The 24,874-nt window shown below is 41.4% G+C and overlaps 1 protein-coding gene and 2 pseudogenes across 2 annotated transcripts in view; 2 read left to right on the forward strand and 1 right to left on the reverse strand.

Moving 5' to 3' along the window:
* The window catches only part of SPPL2A (signal peptide peptidase like 2A), a 47,471-nt gene extending 23,711 nt beyond the window's left edge, over positions 1-23,760 (reverse strand). The window contains exons 1-8 of one of the 2 annotated variants that reach the window (XM_075532120.1): positions 23,474-23,760; positions 11,935-12,045; positions 11,501-11,683; positions 10,777-10,866; positions 10,157-10,290; positions 5,638-5,789; positions 3,159-3,255; positions 1,693-1,794 (exon numbers count right to left, since the gene is read on the reverse strand). In XM_075532120.1, coding sequence (XP_075388235.1) covers positions 1,693-1,794; positions 3,159-3,255; positions 5,638-5,789; positions 10,157-10,290; positions 10,777-10,866; positions 11,501-11,683; positions 11,935-12,045; positions 23,474-23,539 — 935 coding nt within the window. In that variant the 5' untranslated portion in view covers positions 23,540-23,760. The remainder of the gene's footprint in view (positions 1-1,692; positions 1,795-3,158; positions 3,256-5,637; positions 5,790-10,156; positions 10,291-10,776; positions 10,867-11,500; positions 11,684-11,934; positions 12,046-23,473) is intronic. The other variant, XM_075532119.1, reaches the window with a different exon arrangement.
* Positions 8,603-9,743, forward strand: LOC142426008 (hsc70-interacting protein pseudogene; annotated as a pseudogene).
* LOC142425763 (U6 snRNA-associated Sm-like protein LSm8 pseudogene) lies at positions 19,922-20,372 on the forward strand (annotated as a pseudogene).
* Positions 23,761-24,874: the final 1,114 nt, after the last annotated feature.

Consider the following 24,874-nt stretch of genomic DNA (forward strand, 5'->3'; position numbering starts at 1 on the left):
ATTGAATTTTTCAGTCCTTAATAATTTCATTTATAAACTATCAAATAAACTTAAGTATATCTATTTTCTGGTTATCCTTTCTGCACATGAGCAGACAAATAGATACCCGCTCATACCCATTTCCTTTCATACATAAAAGGTGGTAGCATCGTCTTCCAGGTAAAATTTTGCACTTTGCTTAACAATATATCCAAGGAAAATCACTGCCTATCAGTTCATAGATTGTCTTAATTTTATTTCTATAGCTACATCAAAGCCAATATGGAGATATACCATAATTAAATATTTTTGAAGTCTATTACTTTCTTTTCTATTTGAGTTTAAACACACTAGCGCAACATCTGCTTTTAAAAGTAGCTTATTTCAAGATGATGACAATATCACATAAAAGCAAAACAAACAAACCACGTATTATAATAATCAGAGCAAGTTTTAACAGCAGATGTCTGGCTACCACTAGTGACAGTTCTGAAACGGACAAAACTGATGGTCCTAGATGTACTGAAAGAAAAAAATGTAAAACATAACTCAAATTCTTGGGGGGAAAAAACGGCCAGATTTATGGACAGACTAAGACTAGAGGAAACCGTGAGACTATCGCTGGGGAAATCCTTTGAGTTTGGAACTCAAACTACTCCTAGTGGCCAGCTATGAACTAAAAGACAGAGTGGCTTATAAAATAATCCTGTGTCCACATCTAAACAGGACCTACAGGTCAACATTTACACTATGCCAAAGATGAGCTGCTAAGGCAGGGCAAAGCAGGTCAAGGGAAACAGAGTAAGCAGACGGCAGTAATGAGAATGTCAACACACCGTAAAAAGGTAGCCAATGTCACCGAATAATATGCAGGTAGATCTAAAAGTACTGCTACGACTAAAGTTCCAACTCAAACATGCACACATTTATCCCGACTCCAACGTGTTTAAAGATGCCTCTGCAATCTTAAAGCAGAAGATAAACATGGACGTTTCTTACCTATTCAGTTTAGCTCTACTTCCAAAGACTCAAATGTCATAATACAGTGTTTTTCTTTGAAAACTTCATTGGGGAGTGAAGCTTTACAGAGGAAAAGCAGCTTTCCATTCAATTCACACACATTTTGCTTCACATCATTAATTTACAGTCCCCGGGTTTCCTGCTATGACACCTCCTCCTTCCCAAGCCCTTTCTGCCTTCTGTACTTTGTCCCTGGACAAATGCTGCCCTTTGGATCTGGAAGGGCTGATTGTTCCAAGAAGTGCTGCCTCCCTGGTGCTACTGTTTGTTCCTTGTCCCTGTCTATTGTTTGGCTATAAATTGAGCCAAGGAGGTGAGTTCAGTTCCTGACCTGGGCCTGCAGCCTGATCTTTTTAAAAATTTTGAGTTTTGTGCTGCCTTTTCCCTCACTCTATACAGGCAGGACCTAGTGGGAGCCCTCTCAGGGTGGCTGGTGGTGGCATCAGGCACCTTCTCGTTCAGCTCGTCTCAGGGACGTGGCAGCGGCTGAGGTACATGTGCTGTCAGTCTTTTGGACTGTTTCTTTATTCTGGACAGGGAGGGGCCAAGAGCTGGAAAGTGGGTTGAGACTAAGGGCTTCTCCAAAATGGGTAATCATCATTTGTTTTCCAATGAAATGTCACAAACAGCAGTAAATAAAGTTTAATTACTCAAAATTAGAATAGAACAGCAAAAATACTAAAATCTTCATACCTATCTTCATTTCGAAACACAGCCCAAACAGCAGCTATTGCTATGCATAATCCAAAGAGAAAAACAAGTCTCACTTCAATGCTTTTGCCACGACACACAAACCTGAAAAACAGATGGTCACAGCTTATTTCACCCTGCAGATAAAATACCCCCCAAACCTGGTACCCCCCCAAACTAGGTTTTCCCCCAAAAGCTATTATTTAAATTATTTTATAAAACAACCATATCACCTTCAATGTACGCTCTCCATGACAATTAATACATTTGTCAAATCTGCAATTCCATTTATGGAAACACTTTTCAAACTCATCTGTTTGGATAGCTGACAGCACTTCCCTTGTTTTTTTTCTTCACCTCTTCTACATTGTCAAAGTACTATCCTTTCATGTACCTCTTCATTCATAGAACAAAATAAGTCCCATGGAACGAGGTCCGGTGAGTCAGGTGCATGGGACAAGAGAGGCATGCTGTTTTTGCTCAAAACTGGCACTCTGAGACGGCTGTGTGAGCCAGTGCACTGTCGTGGTGGCAAAACCAGTTCTCTGTCTGCCACAAATCAGGCCTATTTTGTTTCACGCTGTTATGTAATCGTTTCAGAACCTCTAAATAGAAAGCGTGATTAACCGTCTGACCTGGTGGAACAAACTCCAAAAGCACCAATAGTTGACATTTTCGTCCCCTTGGGAAGTTGACAGACATCCAGGACAAGGTTTGTCATCAACTGACATTTTACCTTTTTTGAAATGAGAAAACCACTTGTACACTTGAGTTTTTCTCATAGTACTGGTCCTTGGAAACTGTATTCAACATCACAATAGTTTCTACAGCACTTTTCCCAGGCAGGGAACAAAATTTCACAGCTGCATGCTATTCTCTTAAATCAGTCATTATAAAAAACGAGGTTCGAGTGAAATTGTTTTTTTCCCTGGGTGAAACTGCTTTCATGAAAAAACTCATCGTGAAAGAACCTTCCTGGGTGAAGCCACTAGGGGCACTAACTCAGAGCAAGTTGCTCAATGCTCACCTAGGGGGGGCGGGGGATGCGAACTACAAAAGCACCACCTAGCAGACGTTTTTTTGGGGGTGAGTGGGTGGGTATCCCCTCATACAATGTTCACTTGGTATAAGGAAAGCAAACACCAACCACAGTCATGAGAAAACTATTGTAATACTAATTCCAAAGTCTTGATTTGAAATAAAATAATGCACACTAAAATGATTGGCAATGTCAATAGTACTTTCTGTGATGATGAAAATGATTTTCAGCTGTGCTGCCCAATACAGTAATTAGATACCAGTCACATGGGTTACTGTGGCTAATGAGACTGATAAATGATATATTAAATTCTACTTAATTTACATATTTGCATGTATGGTAGACCGTGTAGGTATAACACTATTGTTTCCTTACACTGTTTCAAATGACAAATATCAACAGTCTAGGGTTCCCCAGAAGAGATACATACTTGCATTGTCCACATGGAATCTTATGAATTAATGCAGCAAGACAGTTGTACAGACTTGTTACTGATGCTATGCAGAATATTGCTATCATAACATAAACTAGAAAAAAAAACAAGGCACTAAATTATATGAGAATAGAAAGAAATATGATAAGAAAATACTTAAGCAAGCAATATCAATTGGTTAGCCCTTTTAATGAATCAGACATTTTCAATGCAGTGACTCTGCTGTATCTGACATGGTAACGAGGTAGAACTATTTGATACTGAGTTTTTAAGAGTAGGTTTCCCATGGGCTCTTTAGGTCCCTTATACACTGATTGGTAGAATTGTTTTAGGTGCCATCAGTAAGTAATTAAAACCGACACAATCATTAAAGATTTCTATACAGTGAGTTACACACATCTGAAAATACTTCATTGAAAAAATGAAAAAGTAGAAAAAGAATTAATAAATCATTAAGAAACTTTTTTTTAAATGAACCTTAGGGACTGAGAATGGAAAGCATAGACAGGAATTTAACCAGAATATTTCAAATTCCACTAAACTTCTGAACTATAGTTTTACTCTAGAGATGAAAAAGAGATAATGAGCTAGAGGCATAGGTCAAAGAGGGTTACTTTCTAATGAGTGTGGGAATAAATTACTTCTTTAGTTTCTCACATTCTTCATCTGCAACATGTAACATAGAATAATCTATTTTAGGATTATTGTGATGACTGCACACAAAGTTAATATATGAGAGCGCTCAGAATAATACCTGCCACGTACGCAACTTTAGTAAGTGCTATTTGTCGTTGCTTTTATGATTGGATGAATGTATGTGTGTATAGTACCATGAGTAGTAGTAAGCTGCGAAATATTGCCAAGTTAAATTGTGTAAGTCATTCAGCAAAGTTGTCTGGTCCAGGCTTTGAAACTCAGGTGGAAATTATGCTCTTGGGTCCCTCTTAGTTTTAAGTGTCATACCCATACTATACCTAAGAAAATGATTAGATATAGGAAATAATTTGAATATTGTAACTCATCATTAGTTACTTTCCAAAACATGATTTATTTATAAATGGTAAGGGAATTGTTAGCAATCTAGTACAACCTCCTTATTTAGTATATGAAGAAATGGTATCAATTTTGCTATAAGGAACCATTCAAAGGTAAATTAAATATTGCAACATCACACATGTCATTGGCAGTGTCAGAAATCCCATGTCCTGGGATACCAGGAGGCTCAATGATCCTCCTCCCACACCAATAATTACATTTATGAACACTTCTTAATTTTTCAAACAGGGATGATCTAAGGACATTTGTTACCAAAAATGAAGACAGTTTTAGGATAGGGTGAATTATTCTTTTCTCTCAAAGATCACTGGATAATTAGATACAAACAACTGAAGACTGAGTATTAAATTAGAAAAATTAGCTGCTCAAGGCTAACATGATACAAATAACATTCTATCTTCCATTCTCCTAGCAACAAATTGAAATAAGTGATATTTATATAACAAGAATAGTTTTTTTAATTGGATATATATATATATATATAAAATAGGTCCCATTAAAAAAATTTCCTGCCCCGGGAGAAAGCCAACAGTAAGCTGAAATGAACTCCAAAGCTTGTTTTCTATTCCAGACGGGACTTTCAGTTCTCCTTTCTTTCCAGGCTGTCCACTGGCTCTTCCTCACGGCCAGAGGCGGCTCTGACTCACAGCACCCTATGGACAGAGGAGAACTGTCCTCTGGGTTACTCTAAATCTTCACCAGAGCAGGAAGCCTCATCTTTCTCCTATGGAGTAGGGGCTGAGTTTGAACTGCTGTCTTTGTGAGTCACTAGACTACCAGGGTTTCTCTATACACTGAGTAGGGATGGAAAATTTTCATCCTGTGAGATGATTAGACAGATTATCCAGGGGATAAGGAAGTCATTACAGTTCCTACCCCTGACTTCCCAAAGGAGACAAAGTTATGTTGTTCTCTAGCTCACAGGAAAGTACTGTGTGCCTTCACCTACAGGATGGTCCTGACTGATGGAGCAAGTACAGCAAAATTCAAGTATGAAGCACTTTTGATTTGCAAACTAATGAAAGGAGAAACTACACTTTGAGTATAATCAGAGAGAACATATCAAAAATCTGCATAATCTAATTCATTTCATGTAACTAAATATAGCCACCAAGAAGTTTTCAATCCACTGCTCATATTCTGGGCTGTCAATGCTTTATCTGCAGAGGAAACTGAAAGACAACAGCATTTCTTTCCAGTCAAGAAGGGTTCTTATCTCAAGACTGAGCATGCTTTTTATCTGAACATTTTTATCCCAGGGTAACGGAGACTGAACACTTCTGACAATTTCAACAGGGAACACTAATTAATTTATTTAGTCAATGTTTTTTAGTTAGGATGTGGTAAAGGAAATGATAAATATGGCAAAGTAAATGAAAAAATGGTATGCGAAAGTAGCAAAAATAAAATGACTTCTTACCCAACCATTTGTAGAAGAAATAAAGTAAGACCATCATAACACAGCAGATGACCACAAATATTACGACTGTAAGAGGACTAAACGTTAAATATTCTTCCTTCTTCTTTCTCACATCTCTGTCTTCAATGTTTGTCACTGCCTTCAAACTTTCTCTGCAAAAATAAACACATGCGAAAACTTCAGCAAATCCCTGCCAAGTATGGCTATTTCAAAAATTCATCTCTGACACCAATTTAAAGTTATTTTTCAAAATGTAAGTAATGTGTGTTTTTCAAACTGTGTGCAGGAAATGCTTCATTTAGAAACTTAAAATCTCCTATGATTCAATTAATCACTAACTTCTGAAAAACAATTTATTTTTCTAAAGGCTAAAGTGTTGCAACATATGCTATGATAGAAACAAAGTAATGTTTGTGGAGTTCATTTTGTCTAATTTGGAAACTATATTGATGTGACAACTTAAATCATAACCAATTCTTTTCTATACACTTACTCTTATCAATGCAGAGACAAAGACTTTTAAAACGAGCTTCTCTTGCAAGCAGACACCAAACTTCCCTAACAGTCCACTGCGTACGTTCTACAGACTGACTCTGTCCTCATCGTTGTGCTAAGAGGGCGTCAGATGAATTTCTACCTTAAGAACAAACTGTCGCTTCTAATTCGCCCAATGCTTGCTGGGTCTCAAAGGTAATGAAAGGCAGCGAGAGAAGAAAGAGCCAGTGTGTTCTCAGTGGGGCAGCCTCTGTTTGGTCAACCCGACTGTCCCCTCTCAGTTCCTTGGAGCCCACTCTATACTGCTCCGGCTCTTGGCCCGTCAGCGCTGGTCTCCGAAAGTTGGCTTCCTTCTGTGCCAACTATCGCTCCGCTCATCAGGTCTGGGCTCAATATAAACTTCAGGTTTTAAAAATAAAAAAGAAAGCCTCTCATTTCTATCAAATTACACATTTGCCAACTGCTCATTTACCAACCTGCTACTTGCTCGTTAAAAAAGTGTCGACTGGGAAGGCTACCATTTTGAATGTCCACGGCACTGGGTAGGCCGCCTGGTCAAAGCAAGGCTTGTTAGGAAAGCTGTCACCGGAAACTTGAGAGCTGGCTGACAGGACTAACCAAATTCTCAAACCAAAGAGTCAGTGGTTCTTGTGCGGGCAAAATTGTCAACCTTTGGTAACTAGCATTACAAACATTAAAAGCATTTTAGTCACAGTCCACATAGTCTACATTAGAGATTTATGTAATCATCATACTCAGTGGACTAAAAGCAGCAGGTAATTTCCTGAAAGAAACACACATCAGATTTTTATCATAATAAAACATTAGAATCCGTCTTAAGAAAAACAAACGATATTCTTCAGTCAGCTCAAGAACCACGTGCAATGGGAGGCCACACATCTTGCCCATGGCCCTGAGGCCATGACACTCGAAGACCGTTAAAATCAGTGATCTTATTATCATGGAATTTTAACTCTGCTGAAAACTTTTTATGTGGAACCAAAACTCTCTTCCTATTGCATATAGTATACTTTCATCTGTTAGGGTAATTCTGGGTTATAAATTCCTAGTCTGGCTAATTTTCTCTACCTTAAGTCTTATCCTCTTTATTTATAAATATGAAAGCCCTTTATTTTTAGCAACATCCTTAATGGGAATTCTCCCCTTTCCTATCATCACTGACCCACATTCTCTTTCTCTTCTGTCATTACTCCCGGGCCCACCTTACCCCAACAAACACATTAACTTCTTATTGTCTATATTTCTCACAATCAGTCTTCTCAGTTCTAAAATCTATGGTCCTGCAAAGGATCATCTTATTATAGAAAGCAACAAAATTCTCTCTCCTTGATCCATGACCTGTTTTCTGAATGAAAAAGCTGACATAAACTTTTCTCCCATCTTTGATTTTCTCAAGGAAGAGTGTCCTGACCTGCGGATGCAGATGTCTGTCTTGTCAACACAAAGGATGGCCCAGGGGCCAGCATGAATGTAGACTCCTGGCCCCTATCCCACACCTACTGAGCCAGATTTTGCATTTTACCCAGAACTTCAAAAGACTGTATGCAGTTCCAGTTTGAGAAGCATTACTCTAAGAAGAAGCACAATTTATCTACAAGCAGCACTGCAACAAAAATCTACGTTACAGCGAAAGCACTTCCGGTGCATCAATAGGTTTTGGAAAATTATTTACAAGTTTCGCTAGTTAATTTAGAAAATGATGTTTGAGATCTTCTTACACACTATGCCTTTTAAAATTAACAATGAAAAAATAACATTGCTTACTCACATCAAACGAGGACGGCTGATCTACGTGGAAGCATGCTTTTCAAATATGTAAAATGTTAATGCTCAGTACTCCAGGAACATATACTTGTTCAATGCTAAGCTTTCCTTTTTGAGCTAGGTAAATTACATTTTAGTATTTGAGAAATTATAAAAAGGCTTAGCTTCATGTAGTTACAAATAAGCTCTTCTTATCTGAGACTATACATGAAGGCCCCAGGGGAATATATTATCCTGTATGTATGAAATAATCGGTTCTGAGTCAATCAGTTATAACATAACACTGCCTGCTTTAATCTAGAGCCAGCTGCCCAGCTCTGTGAAGAGTGGGTTCAGGGTGCTGTTGAATAAATCTGAATTTTGTGCGCATTGGGAAGTTCTCTGTTTCAGGTAAGAACCCCGGTGGCACAGTGGTTCCGCACTTGGTTGCTCACCGAAGGCCGTTTGAACCTACGCGCTCCCTTGGGGAAGTATGTGGCAGTCTGCTTTCATAAAGATTCACACTGGTGAACCCGATATGGGGCAGTTCAACTGTTCCCTATAGGGTCACTATGAGCTGGCATCGATTCGACAGCAATGGGTTGATAATGAAATTAAAATATAAACGTGTCTAATAGTCTTAAAATTCTTAAACATTGAGGCCACAGCCTCCTGAGCCACACCCTCTGCTCCCCTCCGCCTGCTGACCATGGACCCCCGCAAAGTGAGCGAGCTGCGGGCCTTCGTGAAAATGTGTAAGCAGGACCCAAGCGTTCTGCACACCGAGGAGATGCGCTTCCTGAGGGAGTGGGTGGAGAGCATGGGTGGTAAGATACCACCTGCTACTCATAAATCCAGATAAGAAAACATCAAGGAAGAAAAAACAGATAATACGAAGACAGAGGAAAACATAAAGGCAGACGAACCATCGAGTGAGGAGAGTGACTTAGAAATTGACAATGAAGGTGTGATTGAACCAGATACAGATGCCCCTCAAGAAATGGGAGATGAAGCTGTAGAGATAACTGAAGAGATGATGGATCAGGCAAATGACAAGAAAGCGGCTGCCATTGATGCCCTAGATGATGGTGAACTACAGAAAGCTATTGATCTATTTACTGATGCCATCAAACTGAATCCTCGCCTGGCCATTCTTTATGCCAAGAGAGCCAGTGTCTTCGTCAAATTACAGAAGCCAAATGCTGCCATCCGAGACTGTGACAGAGCCATTGAAATTAATCCCGATTCAGCTCAGCCTTACAAATGGAGAGGGAAGGCACACAGACTTTTGGGCCATTGGGAAGAAGCTGCTCATGACCTTGCCCTTGCTTGCAAACTGGACTATGATGAAGACGCTAGTGGAATGCTGAAAGAAGTTCAGCCGAGGGCCCAGAAAATTGCAGAACATCGGAGAAAGTATGAGCGAAAACGTGAAGAGCGAGAGATCAAAGAAAGAGTAGAAAGAGATAAGAAAGCCCGGGAAGAACATGAACGAGCCCAGAGGGAGGAAGAAGCTAGAGGACAATCAGGAGCTCAACATGGCTCCTTTCCAGGTGGCTTTCCTGGGGGGATGCCTGGTAATTTTCCTGGAGGAATGCCTGGAATGGGAGCGGGTATGGCTGGAATGGCAGGAATGCCTGGGTTCAATGAGATTCTTAGTGATCCAGAGGTTCTTGCTGCCATGCAGGATCCAGAAGTTCTGGTGGCATTCCAGGATGTGGCCAAGAACCCAGCAAATATGTCAAAATACCAGAGTAACCCTAAGATTATGAATATCATCAGTAAATTGTCAGCCAAATTTGGAGGTCAAGCATAATACTATTTGACAAATAAAGCCCTTGCAGAAGGAAAAGCAAAAAAAAAAAAAATTCTTAAACATTAAACCAAGTGACAGGCCACACAGTGATGGCCAAATCCAAGAGGAACAGGAACATTCCCCACTTCTCCTCTTTAGCTGCTTCCAGTGTAAGCAAATAGGCCTATGAGGAGAGTAAGCATCTTGCGCGCTCCTCAGAGAGAGACTGAAAGATTTAATTTTAAGGAGTCTTTGCTCTGATTTCTCACCAGGAGAAGAGTTCGAGAACACGTGAGTGCCTTCTGCTCAGTGGAAAGAGCAATGACCTAGACCAGGCCATGCTTGCAATCGGGGCTCACTGACACTACATCCTAAGGTCAGGTAAAAATTTCAAAGGCTGTTACAGCAAAGAGTGTTTTTTAAACCACAGATTTTAAAACACCACCAGTGTTTAACTAAACTTACAGTTCAATGGCCCCGCTCCAGTAGCCTCCTAATGCAACAGTAAACACAGCAATGGCAAAGATAACGATGAGAGTGTAGTCAAAGTTCGGTAGGGGTGGAGAATACATCTTCACAGTAATATTGCTTCCAAGTACCTGAAAGGCAGAAATAACAGTGAAGCAGGAATTAGCTGTGTCTCTGCTGAAGAGTATGGGATGGCAGCACTTCTCACATCACTTCAGCATGGACGCTGTACTCAAGAACACTAGGACTGCCTCTGACATCAAGGGCACAGTCTTCAGCAAAAGCATAAGGTGATGCTTTAGTTCATGAAATCCTTTTTGCTTACTAAATCTTGAAGGGGCAGTGTCCTATGTAATCACATTTTGTTGAGGAATTTAACATGAAGACAAATGACATGAGACCGGGGATTCTAAAAGATGCCCAAACAAATAAATGTCCTTTGTAATCTAATGGCTCGGGGACAACTTGCATGAGTAGTGGGGAGGACTTCCCCAAAGGAGCTCTGGCAGGCCTTTGCAGTTCCTTGTTGGTAAATATGGGATATATAATTCAAATGATTGAAAGTAACGAGTTGAACTATTCATAAACGTCACTTAATACGTAATTTACTAAGTTACCTGCTTCATATCCTTGACGTCTTTAAGGTTTAGAAATGCAATCAGGATTTTGACATCATGAAATGCAGATTTGTTCCCTTCAGGAGAATACTAAAAAAAAAAAATCACATTATGAAAACTTATGAACAACTAGTACACTTACAGAATAAAGTAGGGTGAATGATTCTATTTAATGCAAATATTACACCTTATGGAAAAAGTACTAAAGGTTCAGATGCTGAAGTGAAAGTTCTCAAAAACTATGGTTTTCTTTGGAGAAAAAAATAAAAATGTAAAATTAGATAGCTGTCTTGATCAAGCAAAAGGACAACTACAATCCCTTTAGCATAAACTGAAACTACTCTGCGCACACCCCCGCCCCCCCCCAACACACACTGACTAAGTGTATGAATAGGAGTACAATGGGCAGGATCTGCCACTATCAACTTCCCTGAGCAATCAGCACCGCAGCCTCGCCAAAGGGGTGCCTCCTAGACATGCTAGGGATTTAAGACTGAATTGGTTTCTCATACAGCTTTGTATTACCTAGGATCAGAACAAACACTACAAGATATCCCAATTAAATGGTCCTCAGATCCAAAACTTTTAGTCACAAAAAAAGAACCGTACCATCAGACTGTTAGAAACTCATCCCCTAAATACACACGCAGAGAGAAGTTAATTCAACTCTCCCGAACTGTGAGGTTGCGAGCGCAGTGGAAGCAGCTCTCGCCCTGTAACTTACGCGGACACTGCTATTGGCGACCACCAGAGCTCGAGCACCTGCGCTCTGGGCGATTCTGGCCTTCTCAAGGTAGTTGCAGTTTCCCCACTGCACCACAACGGCGGTGTCCTTTACCCCACCAGGAGGAAGATCCGAAGGCTTGCACAGTGGTGTGGTAGTCAGATTCATCAAACTCATGGAAGTCTGAAAATAAAACGACAGGTGCCGTCTTAAATGCACTGACTGATAGTACAGGGATGTAACATCCTTTTAAATTAGAAATGCTCTCTGACTCGCAATCAGGTCTAGAAATCCTTCAAAATTCCCCAACTTTCTTTCCCAAGGAAAAAAAATACTTGAGAAAATAATCATTATATATTGTAACTAAAACACAGTCATCACTCAGCCTCACCTTTTCCGCTTTTCAGTTTATGCATTGAAACTGGTGTACTTACTGCATTTTCTAGAGTAGTGGGAAGCGTTGTCCAGTGAGGGTTGTAGAGCATGCAGTAGTCCTTCGAGGAGTCATTTCCAGATGCATGCAGAATGGCTTCCTGAGCAGCTGTCTAGAACAAGAACAAGACTTTTCACATTAGCAGTATTCGGTTTGCCAACAAACGAGGTTAATAAAGCTATTTACAGGTTTAATCAGATTTGCCTAAGAAGAAAGTTCTTCCATGAGTGCATTTCTTCTTGTTTGAGGAGATAAAAAAGAAGTCTTGAATTATGACACTATATACATTTGTCTAGAATAAATTATTTACGGAAGGTAAGTCACTTTCTACGGGACAATGATTATGGACTTTGTTGACAAGGCTCACATCCCGGGGAGCAGGCTTGTTATAATGCAGCGACTTCAATACTCCCTCAAGGCCTGGAACTTCTCTTCCAAATTCCTAAGAGTTATCACTTCTTTTTATCTGTAGAAAAGAAGCGGCTGAAATGTGAAACAGAATATTCTCTCAAGTTCTCAAGATTCTGCAGCTGCCTATCCAAATAGGTCAATCCAGAAGTTAAAATGAAGAAACATAAGAGAAAGAATATGCTTCTTTCATTTTCCATATTTTTTATTTCCCAGAAGGAAAAGACAGGAGTTAATAAGTGGACGTGAACATGTACATGGTGTGTGTGTAAACGAACAAATGTCCTAAAACAAGTAGAACAATATTCCACAATGTAGTGAGCTTCTGCCATTACACCCCATATGAGTCACATTAACGTTCTGATATTGGACCACCTAGAGTTACAAAATTAGTGATTTCATACGGTTCGTTCTACATTTTTACAGTAAAGAGATGTCTCCTAGTTAAAATCTTTAACATTTGGGATTAAAGGGTTTTTTTAGCTTTTAGTTTTTGTCACTAAGTGGAGAGAATTCATAGGACATGTCATCAAACTACATAGAACAATTATGTAGATTAGGAAATTATTTGAGAAAAAGAGAAATGTAGTTTTCATTCCATTATATACTTGCTGGCCATGGCTAATTCTGAGAGCACATTTGAAAAAATACACTAAATTTTTCTAACACATCAACCTATGGACTAGATTTGAAAAAATGTAAGTATATTAATCTGGTCTCAATACACCCTAAATTATTCACTCACTCAGTCACTCCCTCCCTCACTGCCATCAGACAATTCTGACTCATCACAGCACGATAAGAGTAGAGCTTTTACAGGAACAGAGAGTCTAATTTTCCTGGAATGGATGGCACAGATGGTCGGTTTGAAGTGATGACCGTGCAGCTAACAGCTCAATGCACAAGCCAGGGTGTTCTGAGACTCTGACAAGTTACTAACGTAGCTCCCTAAGACCACGTGCAAAAAACCAACAACCCTGCGCGTCTAGTCCATTCTGACTCAAAGCAACCTAAAGGATGGAGCAGAACGGTCCCCTGTGTTTCCAGACTGTAATCTATGCAGAAGCAGCCTGCCACTTTTTTCTCCCAAGGAGCAACTGGGGGGTTCGATGGCTGGTCTTTTAGTTCACAGCGGCACGATTACACACCATGCTACCAAGGTTGCTGAAGGGCAAACAGTTGGATCATCTGTGATTCTAACCACCAAAGATAATTCTGCAGATACACAAGTGGCTTGACTTCAGTTAAGCATATTTAGAAAGAATACTTGGTAAATGATTTGGGGATTTTTACTGCATCCAACAAATTATCACCAAAAATCATGTCTCACCTCTAGTGATGCTGAGTTTGATCATTTGGTTACAGTGTTTTGCAAGATTTTACCAAAAAAGTGCATTTAGCCCTTTGTGATCTGTGAGTAAACTGTGGGGCTACATGAATATACCAATCACCTCTCACCCAAGAGGATCCTGGCCTCAATTCCATGTTACACATTATAGTAGGGGCTACAAAAGTGTGGAACACACATGTTATAGTTTTATTGGCATATAATTCATATATCACACAATTTAATAGTTTAACAATAAAAAGAGTTATGCAAGCATCACCACAATCAATTACAAAACATTTCCTTCTTAGTCATACTCATGTTGTGAGTTCCCCATCTCCCTCCAACCAACCTACCATGCCCCTAGGTAATTCAACCAGGTACTTACTGTGTCTATCTCATTTGAATTTAAGAGACCAATTCAAGTACAGACTCAATGCAAGAAACAGTAATAACCTACGGCAAGATGAGTTCTGAGACAGCATCTAGGATACCATACACGAAGAAACCAACAGGTCACTGAAAGGTCATAGCAAAGAAATGAAAGACCCAACTGGATGTCAGTAGAAACTCTGAAATATGCGCTGCCCGCGGTTCTCAACCTGTGGGGGTCGAACAAGCCCTTCACAGGGGCCGCTCAATTCGTAGCACTAGCAAAATTATACTTTTGAAGTATCAACGAAAATACTTTCATGGTTGGGGGTCACCACAACATGAGGAACTGTATGAAAGGATCACAACATTTGGAAGGTTGAGAACCACTGCTAGACTGTATGTACAGAAGCTAAAGTGAAAGGAAGAAATGAAACAAAAAGGGAACAAAAAATTTCAAAGGGTAGCTCGAGAAGGCAAAATATTACAATGAAATGTGCAAAGACCTGGAGTTGGAAAATCGAAAGGCAAGAATACATTCAGTAATTCTCAAGTTGAATGAACAGAAGAAGAAAAAATTCAAGCCTCTGGTTGCAATATAGAAGGATTCTATGGGTAAATATTGAATAATGCAGGAAACATCAAAAGAAGATGGAAGGAATACAGAGTCACTGTATCAGAAAGAATTGGTCAATGCTGAACAATTTCAGGAGTCAGCATATGATCAATGATCAACTTCTTCAATGTCATCTACATCTTACAGGTGGTTACTCATCCTTCAGTCTAGTTTTCCCATAATTTACTTAGCATACATATTGAATTAGTGTGGAAAAAGGATCCTATCCTGAGGCAAGCAAAGAAAGAAGTCTAAGAACATTGCAGGCTCCAGGGAACGGACAGAATGCCAATGGAAATGTTTCAACATGCCAATGGAAATGCTCACTCACCTGTGCCAAGAGATCCGGGGGGCAGGGGGCAGTTATCTGGCCTACTGAGTAGAAGAGATACATATTTGTAACTATTCCAAAGAAAGGTGATTCAACAGATACAGAAATTCTTAAATCATTATTTGCTGAATAAAATAAAAACATAATTTAAAAAGTTTGCTGAATAAAATTAAAATTTGCTGAATAAAATAAAAACATAATTTAAAAAGTTGCAGTAGTACATCAGCAGGGAACTTCCAGAAATTCAAGCTGGATTCAAATGAGGATATGGAACGAGGGATATCATTGCTGATGTGAGATGGATCTTGGCTGAAAGCAGAGAATACCAGGATGATGCTTACTGGTGCTTTATTGACCATGCAAAGGTTTTTAACTATGTGAATCATAACAAGTTGTGGTGACATTGTACAACAGGCATTCCAGAACACTTCTATTATGCTCATATGGAGCCTGCATATAGACTAAGAAGGAAGCTCTTCACACAAAACAGGGGATATTGTATCCTGAGTAAAAAATCTAAACAACTGGATTGGAGGAAGAAAAACCACCTGCAGTATGCAGACAACACACTCTTGCTTACAGAAAAGAAAGAGGCTCAACGCTCTTACTGGTGAAGATTAAAGGCTTTTCAGCCGTCAGGATGGATTATACCTCAACACAAAGAAAGCAAAAATCCTCATAAATGGATCAATAAACAGAATCCCTACAACAGAGATAAGATTGAAGTTGTCAAGGATTTCATTTACTTTGATTCACAATCAATGCTCATGGAAGCAACAGTCAGGAAATCAGACGTATTGCATTGGGCAGATCTGCTGCATAAGACCTATTTAAAATGTGGGAGAGGAAGGCTGTTCCTTTGAAAACTTAGGTGTGCCTGACCTATGCCATGGTACTCTCAGTCACCTCCAATACATGGGAAAGTTGAACAATGAATAAGGAAGGCCAAATAAGCACTGATGCACTTGAATTCTGGTGTTGAAAGGAATACTGAAAGTGCCATGGGCTGCCAGAAGAATGAGCAAAGAAATAGAGGCAGGATGCTCTAAGAAGAAAGGATGGCGAGACCTCATTTTGAGCCCTTTTGGACGCGTTTCAGGAAGGGACAGTGCCTGAAGAAGGACATCACGCTTGGCTCATTAGAGGGGCAGCGAACAGAAGAAAACCATCAGCAAGATGGATTGGAATCATGGCTGCGACAACGGGCTGAAACATAGGAATGCTTTTAAGGGTGGCCAAGATTCTTTGCTGCAGAATCACCACACGCTGATGGCTCCAACAACAGCGGTGCATGCTATGCTCACACCCCGGCAGATGCGCTGTTTCCCCCTTTCTTTTTGAGATCAGAGCTGCCCACTGGGTTTACAAGGCTGTATATCTTTATGAATAAAAGACGGCTACATCGCTTCCTGTAAAGCAACTGGTGAGTTTGAACTACGGACATTTCAGTTAGCAGCCAAGGGCTTAACAATAGCGCTAATGGGGCTCCTTTTGAGATCAGTCAGATCTTAAACAGAGAAGGCATGCAAGATAAGGAACTTTATTTCACAAGCTTAGTTATCCTAAATCAGTCTTGCACTGACTGTCATGTCCCTGTCTCCTGGAGCCATTTCCATGTTTTTCAATCAGGTCTCTGGGTAGTTTCAACCACCCACATTTGGATCCCCAGACTTAGTTCCAATAAACTGATGCTGGCTCACTAACCCAATATTCATCTACTGGGAAAAGACCTGTCCCATTCCTGTACAAGCAACGGGCACAACTCAAGGATTCTTCACTAAGCTTCTGGTCTTTTACTCCGTCTTCCTCTTCAAAGAGATCATCCAACATTGGACTTATTTTCCAAATTCAAGCCTTCATATCCTCATTTCAAAAATGAACTTGTCTGTTTCTTTACCATACCACTCTTCCACCTGCACCCATGCTGGGTCCATGCCATCATGCCATCCTTTTTATCTGGCAAGCAGTGTGGCTTGATTCTCAGGTGATCAAGATTAAGCTCTGAATAATGCAATGTTAACCTTTACCCATGGGTAGGAGGGGACTTCCAAAAAAATTATGGAAAAATTCCATTATCTTGTAACACATTTTCCTACAAGCTGTTTGGAGCCCACTCATATACTTAATTCCCATTAAAAGCTTTAACATGTCATATATGAAAATCAACTACAAATGGACCAAAGGCCTAAGTTTCAGAACTAAAACCATAGAACACCTGGAACAGGTAGGCGGAATGCTATCTCTAAGCACTGACCTCCCACCATGTGCTGGCACACAGCCTCTTAGGTTAGGCATGTCTTTGGGGTAGACAAAGCTGGGGAAGTCTTTTTATATCCCATACATTATAAATGATAAGAGATTAATATTTAGAATATAGGTAGTTCTCAACTTGCAAGCATTTGAGTTAATAGGAACTGTACTTACAGCCCTCCATTGTCTTTTAATTCCATTTCCCCCCTTCACATAGCTTCATTCACTATTATATAGGACCTACATTTCCAATAACTTACACAATCACAATCAAGACAACTAACTTTGTTTCTACTTCTGCGTCCAGCATGAATCCTGATTCATGGAAATGATGACAGTGGAAGTGATTAGAATTAGATGGAAAGAGTCGTTAGAATTTGTGGCTGAGTGGGAGCCAGGGAATGACAGGCGGTCAGAAGAGACTGTGGGTCAAGGGAAAATAGAACATTCCTTGGAGAAGCTGAGGGCATGTAATACACAGGCTAAGCGGTACTGGGGTGTGGGAAGAAGACAAGAGAAGCCCTTCACTCTTCTGCAGTCTCTGAGGTGCTAGGGGAGATTACAGGTAATCTATCAGCAAAGACCCCCTCCTAGGGATGCATCTTCTACTTGTTACCTACAGCTATACTTTTCCGTTTCCCTAAGTAACCTTGCTAAATAATGATGTACCTTTACTAGCATGCAATTTATGACTTACATTAGACTTCAAACTCTCAAATGCCTACAGGCCAGGCAGGTAATTAAGTATGCAAATAAAAGCAGATCTAAGACCACGCTTGCCACACTCTGACTTAAAGGCAACTAAATTAAAATAACTAAGTTCATTTTGGTAACCGTGGAGTGAGAGTCTCTACCTGGAGACTTGAGGTCTGAAATTCTGTAAAGATATAACTGCAGTCAATTTTTAATGAAAAGTTTGCCAAATATACACTAAACTTGAGTTCTCCTAACTTTAACCCTTTTCTAATAAACAGCTACATGCACAAATGTATCCTATCAGTTTGTGTTCTCTTTTTTATTCAGAAGAACATCACTGCACAGCGCAGTGGAAAACTGATCACGGAATGGCCAGAAGTGCTGGGTCCTAGGTCTCTTTTTCATGACTTTTTACATTATGTGGAACAAATCACTCAGAGTAAGAGGTTTCATAGTGATTTAGAGAGCAGAGAAGAGAATGTAGAAGAAGGCAAAAGACAGTGAACGAATAAGATATACAGCCAAATTGTAAAGACTATGAAAACTAAGGGGGGAAACTGGCAAAATCAGTAGAGCAGCATGTCTCTGATAACCCAGATAGAAGAGTACACCTAACTTCTCCAGGAGGTTGAAAGAGCGAAGCAGAAGAGAGGAATTAACGATTCTTTGAGATGGTGTACGAATCAGTATTTTCACCAAGAGTACTTTCTGCTAGGGATCTTGAGTATCACTCCATTGTAATAAGACAAATAACCTGGACTTTTGTAAAAACAAAGCAAAAAATTCATAATGAGAAGGACTTGGTATACTTCTGAGAACATTGGAATAATTTTAGAAAAGGATTTAGGCTAATCTTGACTCATTCTCTTTAAAATAGAATCCTAAGACTGGATCAAAATAACATTGTGAAATAAAGATCTAAGAGTTGGAATGTGACAGTAACTGCATTGGAGAAGAACCAGGTCAAGGCAGAGTGAACTATCTGCCAACTACTCTTTTTTATTTCTAAATCTAAACATTTAATGGGTTTAAAAACCATTAAAACAGGCATGCTTATCCCTTGAATTCAAAATACACAATTTCCTCTGATATGAAGATGGCAATAATCTTTCTGGGTCTTTCCAATGCTAAACATTGCCTCATTTACAAGGATGTGGTAGTGGTTTCTGGATCTAATGTGCCACTTCTAGATGAGGATGTTGGGTCCTGTTTTTAGGTAAGGAAGGGAAAAGAAACCCAAAGGTACAAGTTTCAAAAGCCCCAAAGAGAGAAATGAAATTACTGTACTGCCATCATAAATTTTTAAAAGTTCCCAGAGGCCACCTGGAATCAACAGATTTTTGACAAGGGTGCTAAGTCCATTCAATGAGAAAAAGTACATGGTGCTGGACAACTGGACTTCCGCATACAACCAAAACAGAAGAAGGATCCATATTTTACACTCTCTACAAAAAACCTATTCAAGGTGGATCGAGGGCTCACTTATGGGAACTAAAACCATAAATGGAGTACAGCTATGGGACAGGGTTTTTAACAATGTGTTGTTAGATAAGACACCGCAAGGACTAGCCACAAAAGATGAAATAGACAAATGGGACCTTCTACAAGTGAAATACTTTCCTTCATCAAAAGACATTATAAACAAAGTGAAAAGACAACTAAAGATGGGGAGAAAATTTTAGGGGACAATGTATCTAGTAAGGGTTTATTATCAAGAGTATATAAAAAAAACCCTATAACTTAACAATACAATCACAGCCAAAAACAATAAGCGAGCAATGAGTTTGAATAGACACTACACCAAAGAAGATATAAAAATGGCCAAGAGGCCATTAACTGTCATTGGCCATTATGGAAATGTAAATTGTTACAATGCAACCCATCTCCATGCCACTAAAATGGCTATACTAACAAAAAGAAAAAGAAAGCATCAAAAAGTGGAAAAGATGGGCTCCCGTTGTTGCTGGCGCTGCCGTGCGCCCTGCGCTCCCGGGTCGAGCATCATGACGTCCGCTTTGGAGAACTACATCAACTGAACTGTTGCTGTCATTACTTCTGATGGTCGAATGATTGTGGGAACTCTGAAAGGTTTTGACCAGCCCATTAATTTGATTTTGGGTGAAAGCCACGAACGAGTATTCAGCTCTCCACAGGGAGTAGAACAAGTGGTTCTAGGACTGTACATTGTTAGAGGTGACAACGTTGCAGTCATTGGCGAAATTGATGAAGAGACAGATTCTGCCCTTGATTTGGGGAATATCAGAGCAGAGCCTCTGAACTCCGTCGTGCATTAAGGAAGAATGACAACTGGACATCTGTAAATCTTTGTACAGAAGCTGAATATTCTGAAGAAGATGTGCAGAATTTTAATGAATGTGTAATTGTGAATTTTGACTCATTGGTTCATTGTAATATGATAATGTAAATTAAAATATTTCTACATTTTGCTGGGAAAAAAAAGTGGAAAAGAGTAGGTAATGGTGATGAGAAGAAATTGAAACGCTCTCATCCACTGCTGGTAGGAATGCAAAATAGTCTAGTCACAGTGGCAAAGTTTGGCAGTTCCTTAAAATGTAAAACATGGGACTACCAGACAAGTAATTCCGTCATCTTACTTGTGAGTATAAACCAAGAAGAAATGAAAGCAGTCACGAAAATCGAACCCATGCACAACAGTGTTCATGGCAGCACTAGCCCAAGAGGCAGAGGCTGGAAACCTAGATGTCCATCAACATGTTATTGTTAGGTTGCCATCCGGCTGGTTCCGACTCATAGCGACCCTCTCTGTAGAACAGGACAAAACACTACCTAGTCCTGCCCCATCCCCACAATTGTACGTATGTGCGAGCCCTTTGTCGCAGTCACTGTATCAATCCACCTTGAGGGCTTTTTTTCCTGTTCTATTTTTGCAAGCATGGTGTCGTTCTCCAAGGATTGGTCTCTCCTAACATGCGCAGAGTATGTCAGATGAAGTGCCTTCATCCTTCCCTATAAAGCGCATACTGGCTGTAATGCTTTCGAGAAAGTTTGTTTGTTCTGGCAGTCCATGGCACTTTCGATGTGCTTTGTCATTACCATAATTCAAATGCACTGATTCTTCTCGTCTTCCTTAATCAATGTCCAGTTTTCACATGCAGATGAGGTGACTGTTAACACCATGGCTGGGGTCAAGTGCACCTTAGTCTTCAGAGTAACATCCTTACTTTTCAACACTTTAAAGAGGTCTTGTGCAGCGGATTTACCCAATGCAATGTGTCATTTGATGTACTGATTGCTACTTCCAAGAGCATTGATTGAGCAAGATGAAATCCTTGACAATTTCAATGTTTTCTCCCTTTACCACGACATTACCTACTGGTCCAGTTGTCAGGATTTTGGTTTTCTTTACATTGAGTTGTAACCCACAATTATGACTGCATTCTTTATCAGCAAGCACGTCACGTGCAGCTCACGTTCAACAAGCCAGGATGAGCCATCTGCAAATGGCAGGCTGTTAATAAGCCTTCCTCCAATGCCGATGCTGCATTCTTCTTCATCTAATCTAGCTTCTTTGATTATATGTTCAGTATACAGATTGAATTAAGTATAGGGAGAGGAGGTAACCATGAAGCATACCTTTGCTGATTTTACTTGTGTTTCTTTGGCTATGCTAAGGCATTTGACTGTGTGGACTATGGATAGCCTTGAGAAGAATGGAAATGTCAAAACACGTCACTGTGCTCATGTGGAACCTGTACATGGAGGATGAGAGGCAGCGGTGCAAACAGAACACACTACAAACAGAACACGGGTATACTGCATGCTTTAAAAATCTATCAACCTAAGAATGCATAAACAAAATGTGGCACAGACATAAAATGGAATATGATGGAGCTGTCAACAGAAATAAGCTCCAATATATGACGAAACATGGGTGAACCCTGAAAACATACTAAATAAGTCAGTTTCAGATAGACAAATACTACACAATCTCACAGAAAAAGGCAAATATAGAGACCAACATTAGTGGTTATCAAGAGTTGGGAGTTCCTGGAGGGTGCAAACAGTTAAGTCCTTGACTACCAACCACAAGGTTGAAGTCTCAAATCTACGCAGAGGCACCTGGGAAGCCAAGCTTGGTGATGTGCTCCCCGAAGGTCACAGCCTTGGCAGCGTGGCAACAGTTCTACTCTGCACACTTGAATCACTATGAGTGGAAATCGGCTTGAAGGCAACTAACCACCACCCAGGGGTCTGGGGGTGGGGTCTGGTAGGAGGTGTCACTGCTTAGGAAACAGTGAGTTGCCGGTGAATGGTGGTGGGCAGTGATGGCAGCATAACGTGATGAATGTAACCTATGCCACTGAATTATTCATGGAAAGATAGTTTTACGGGCCAACGTTTGTTAGATATATTCTACCCCAATCAAAAAGGGGGCCCCCCCGAGAGCTGTAAGAATGGGGACGAGGGATAAACAAAAAGGTTTACCAAGAATATGGTAAAAGACTGTGTGGGGTGGGGGTACAAAGTGTCTGGTAAGAAACCAGAAGGAGAGCGAGCGAGCGAGCACCTGCTCAGGAAACCCACTACCATCGGGAGGCCAAATTTTGTTCAAGCGCTTGACACAAGAAGGGAAAAGAAAGGGTCATCGCAGCAAGGAAAGGACGGGTCAGGAAGAAAAGTGAACAAGAACTAGAAAAAACAGTGATACTAGCTGGCATTAAAGAACCATCCTTCCACTTTAAAAAGATCTTGCCAGGTTATTCACAGCCGTAAGCACAGCGCCTGGCATATAGAATAACCAGCAAAACAAAACCGAAACACGCAACACTGGCGTCCTGAGCACCCACGGAAGCTCCAATTACTCCAGGGTTAACTTTTATAAAACTCCTTACGCCTCTGAGATTAGGAAAATAAATGGCCCTCTCCCCCTTTAAACTAGGCAGAAAAACGGAAGACCACTGCCCTTGAGTGCGTCCTTAAAAAAAAATTGAATACCAAACAATATCAAATTAATCTCCCCAGCTGAATCCGATGTCTTAAAAACCCTCCGGCGCAGCAGGACTACAAAGCGGAAAGAAAGTCCTACTGAAACAATTAAATCACAGCACAGTTCAGGTCCGCTTAACACCCTGGGGCCAGGTGTGCATCTTTATATCCCCATTTCTTTGCTCCCACTCTTTCCCAGGGTGGAGGTTAAGTAGCGGTAAGAAATGACAGGGGATGGAACTCAGCGGTCAGCAAAAGAATGCCTGGAAGGGAAAACGCGAGAGATGCCCCGCAGACGGCTGTCTCCGGGGTAGGGACTTTGGGGGGATCCCAGGGACAGGAATGGGGCGGCGGGTGGGGTTCGGTGAAGGGTGGAGGGGCGCTGGGTGGAGGGAGGAAGGTGACATTAGGGGGCTGGAGGGAAAGACCGGAGGGGAAGGAACGGGCACACCCCGAGCGGGCCGCGCAGCCCAGGGCGGGAGAGGCCGGGCAGGGGGCAGCGAGGCCGGCGCGAGAAGGGGAGGGACCCCGGCCCCGCCCCCGGAGGCCCGCCCGCCCGCCGGCCCCCTCACCTGCGCGAGCAGGAAGCCGCACACCAGGGCGGCCGCGGCGCGGAGCAGGCCCCGCTGCGACCCCATCGGACGGGTGGGCGCCGCTCGGCTCGGCGCGGGGGTGGGGGACGGACGGAGGGCCCTCTGGGCTCCGCCGGGGCAGCGCGGGGGCGGACGGCTGGCTTCTGCCGGGGCCACCGCCGCACGGCCACTTCCTCTTCCGGCCCCGCCCGGAAGTCGCGGAAAGCCCCCCGCGGAGCCCGGGCCGCCGAGTGCGCGGCTGGGCGGGTCGCTGCCCGCCGCTCGCCCCTAACGCTCTCTGGAGCCGAGGGGACTTTTCCAACGCCCTGCGCCCCAGAAGTCGAGGGGCACCTGCTCCGTTTTCCGGTAACTACCCAGAGGCCCCGGCCCCAAATCTGCAGATGGCCCGTAATGCGCCTTCACACCTCTCTGCCAAGTCGGTTCACTCGCTCCCAAAGCTCCCTGGCCACCACACTGACTTCCCTTTCCAAACCTGGCACTTCATTACCCACAGAGCAACCCTAGAATGAGTTTAAATATATATATAAAATATATATATCAAATATATATATTAAATAAGTATATATAGTCTTCTCTGGCCTTATGTATTTTCCCATATGTTTTTAAAAAATATTTTATTGGGGGCTCTTAAAACTTGTATATACATCCATTGTGCCAAGCACATTTGTACATTTGTTGCTACGATCAGTTTCAAAGCATTTTCCTTTCACTTGAGCCCTTGGTATCAGCTCATTTCCCCCTCCCCCACCCTCCTACCCTCACGAACCCTTGATAATTTATAAATTATAATTTTTTCCCCATGTTTTTCACTGACTGATGTCTCCCTTCACCCACTTTTCTGTTGTCCGACCCCCCTGGAAGGGGGTTATATGTCCATCATTGGGATCGGTTCCCCCTTTTTCCTCCCACCTTCCCCTTCCCCTCCTGGTATTGTTATTCTCATTATTTGGGCCCGAGGGGTTTATCTGTCCTGGATTCCCTGTGTTTCCAGTTCTTATCTGTACCGATGTACATGCTCTGGTCTAGCTGGATTTTTAAGGTAGAATTGGGGTCATGATAGTGGTAGGAGGAGGCATTAAAGAACTAGAGGAAAGTTGTATGTTTCACCAGTTTTATACTGCACCCTGACTGGCTCATCTCTTCCTTGTGACCCTTCTGTAAGGGGATGTCCAATTGTCTATAGATGGGCTTTGGGTCTCCACTCTGCATCCCCCCTCATTCACATTGATATGATTTTTGTTCTGGGTCTTTGATGCCTGATATCTGATTCCATCAACACCTCATGCTCATACAGGCTGGTGTGCTTCTTCCATGTGGGCTTTGTTGCTTCTCAGCTAGTTGGCCACTTGTTTATCTTCAAGCCTTTAAGACCCAAGATAC

The sequence above is a fragment of the Tenrec ecaudatus genome, chromosome 14 (assembly GCF_050624435.1).
Source record: "Tenrec ecaudatus isolate mTenEca1 chromosome 14, mTenEca1.hap1, whole genome shotgun sequence".
Classification (NCBI taxonomy): Eukaryota; Metazoa; Chordata; class Mammalia; order Afrosoricida; family Tenrecidae; genus Tenrec; species Tenrec ecaudatus.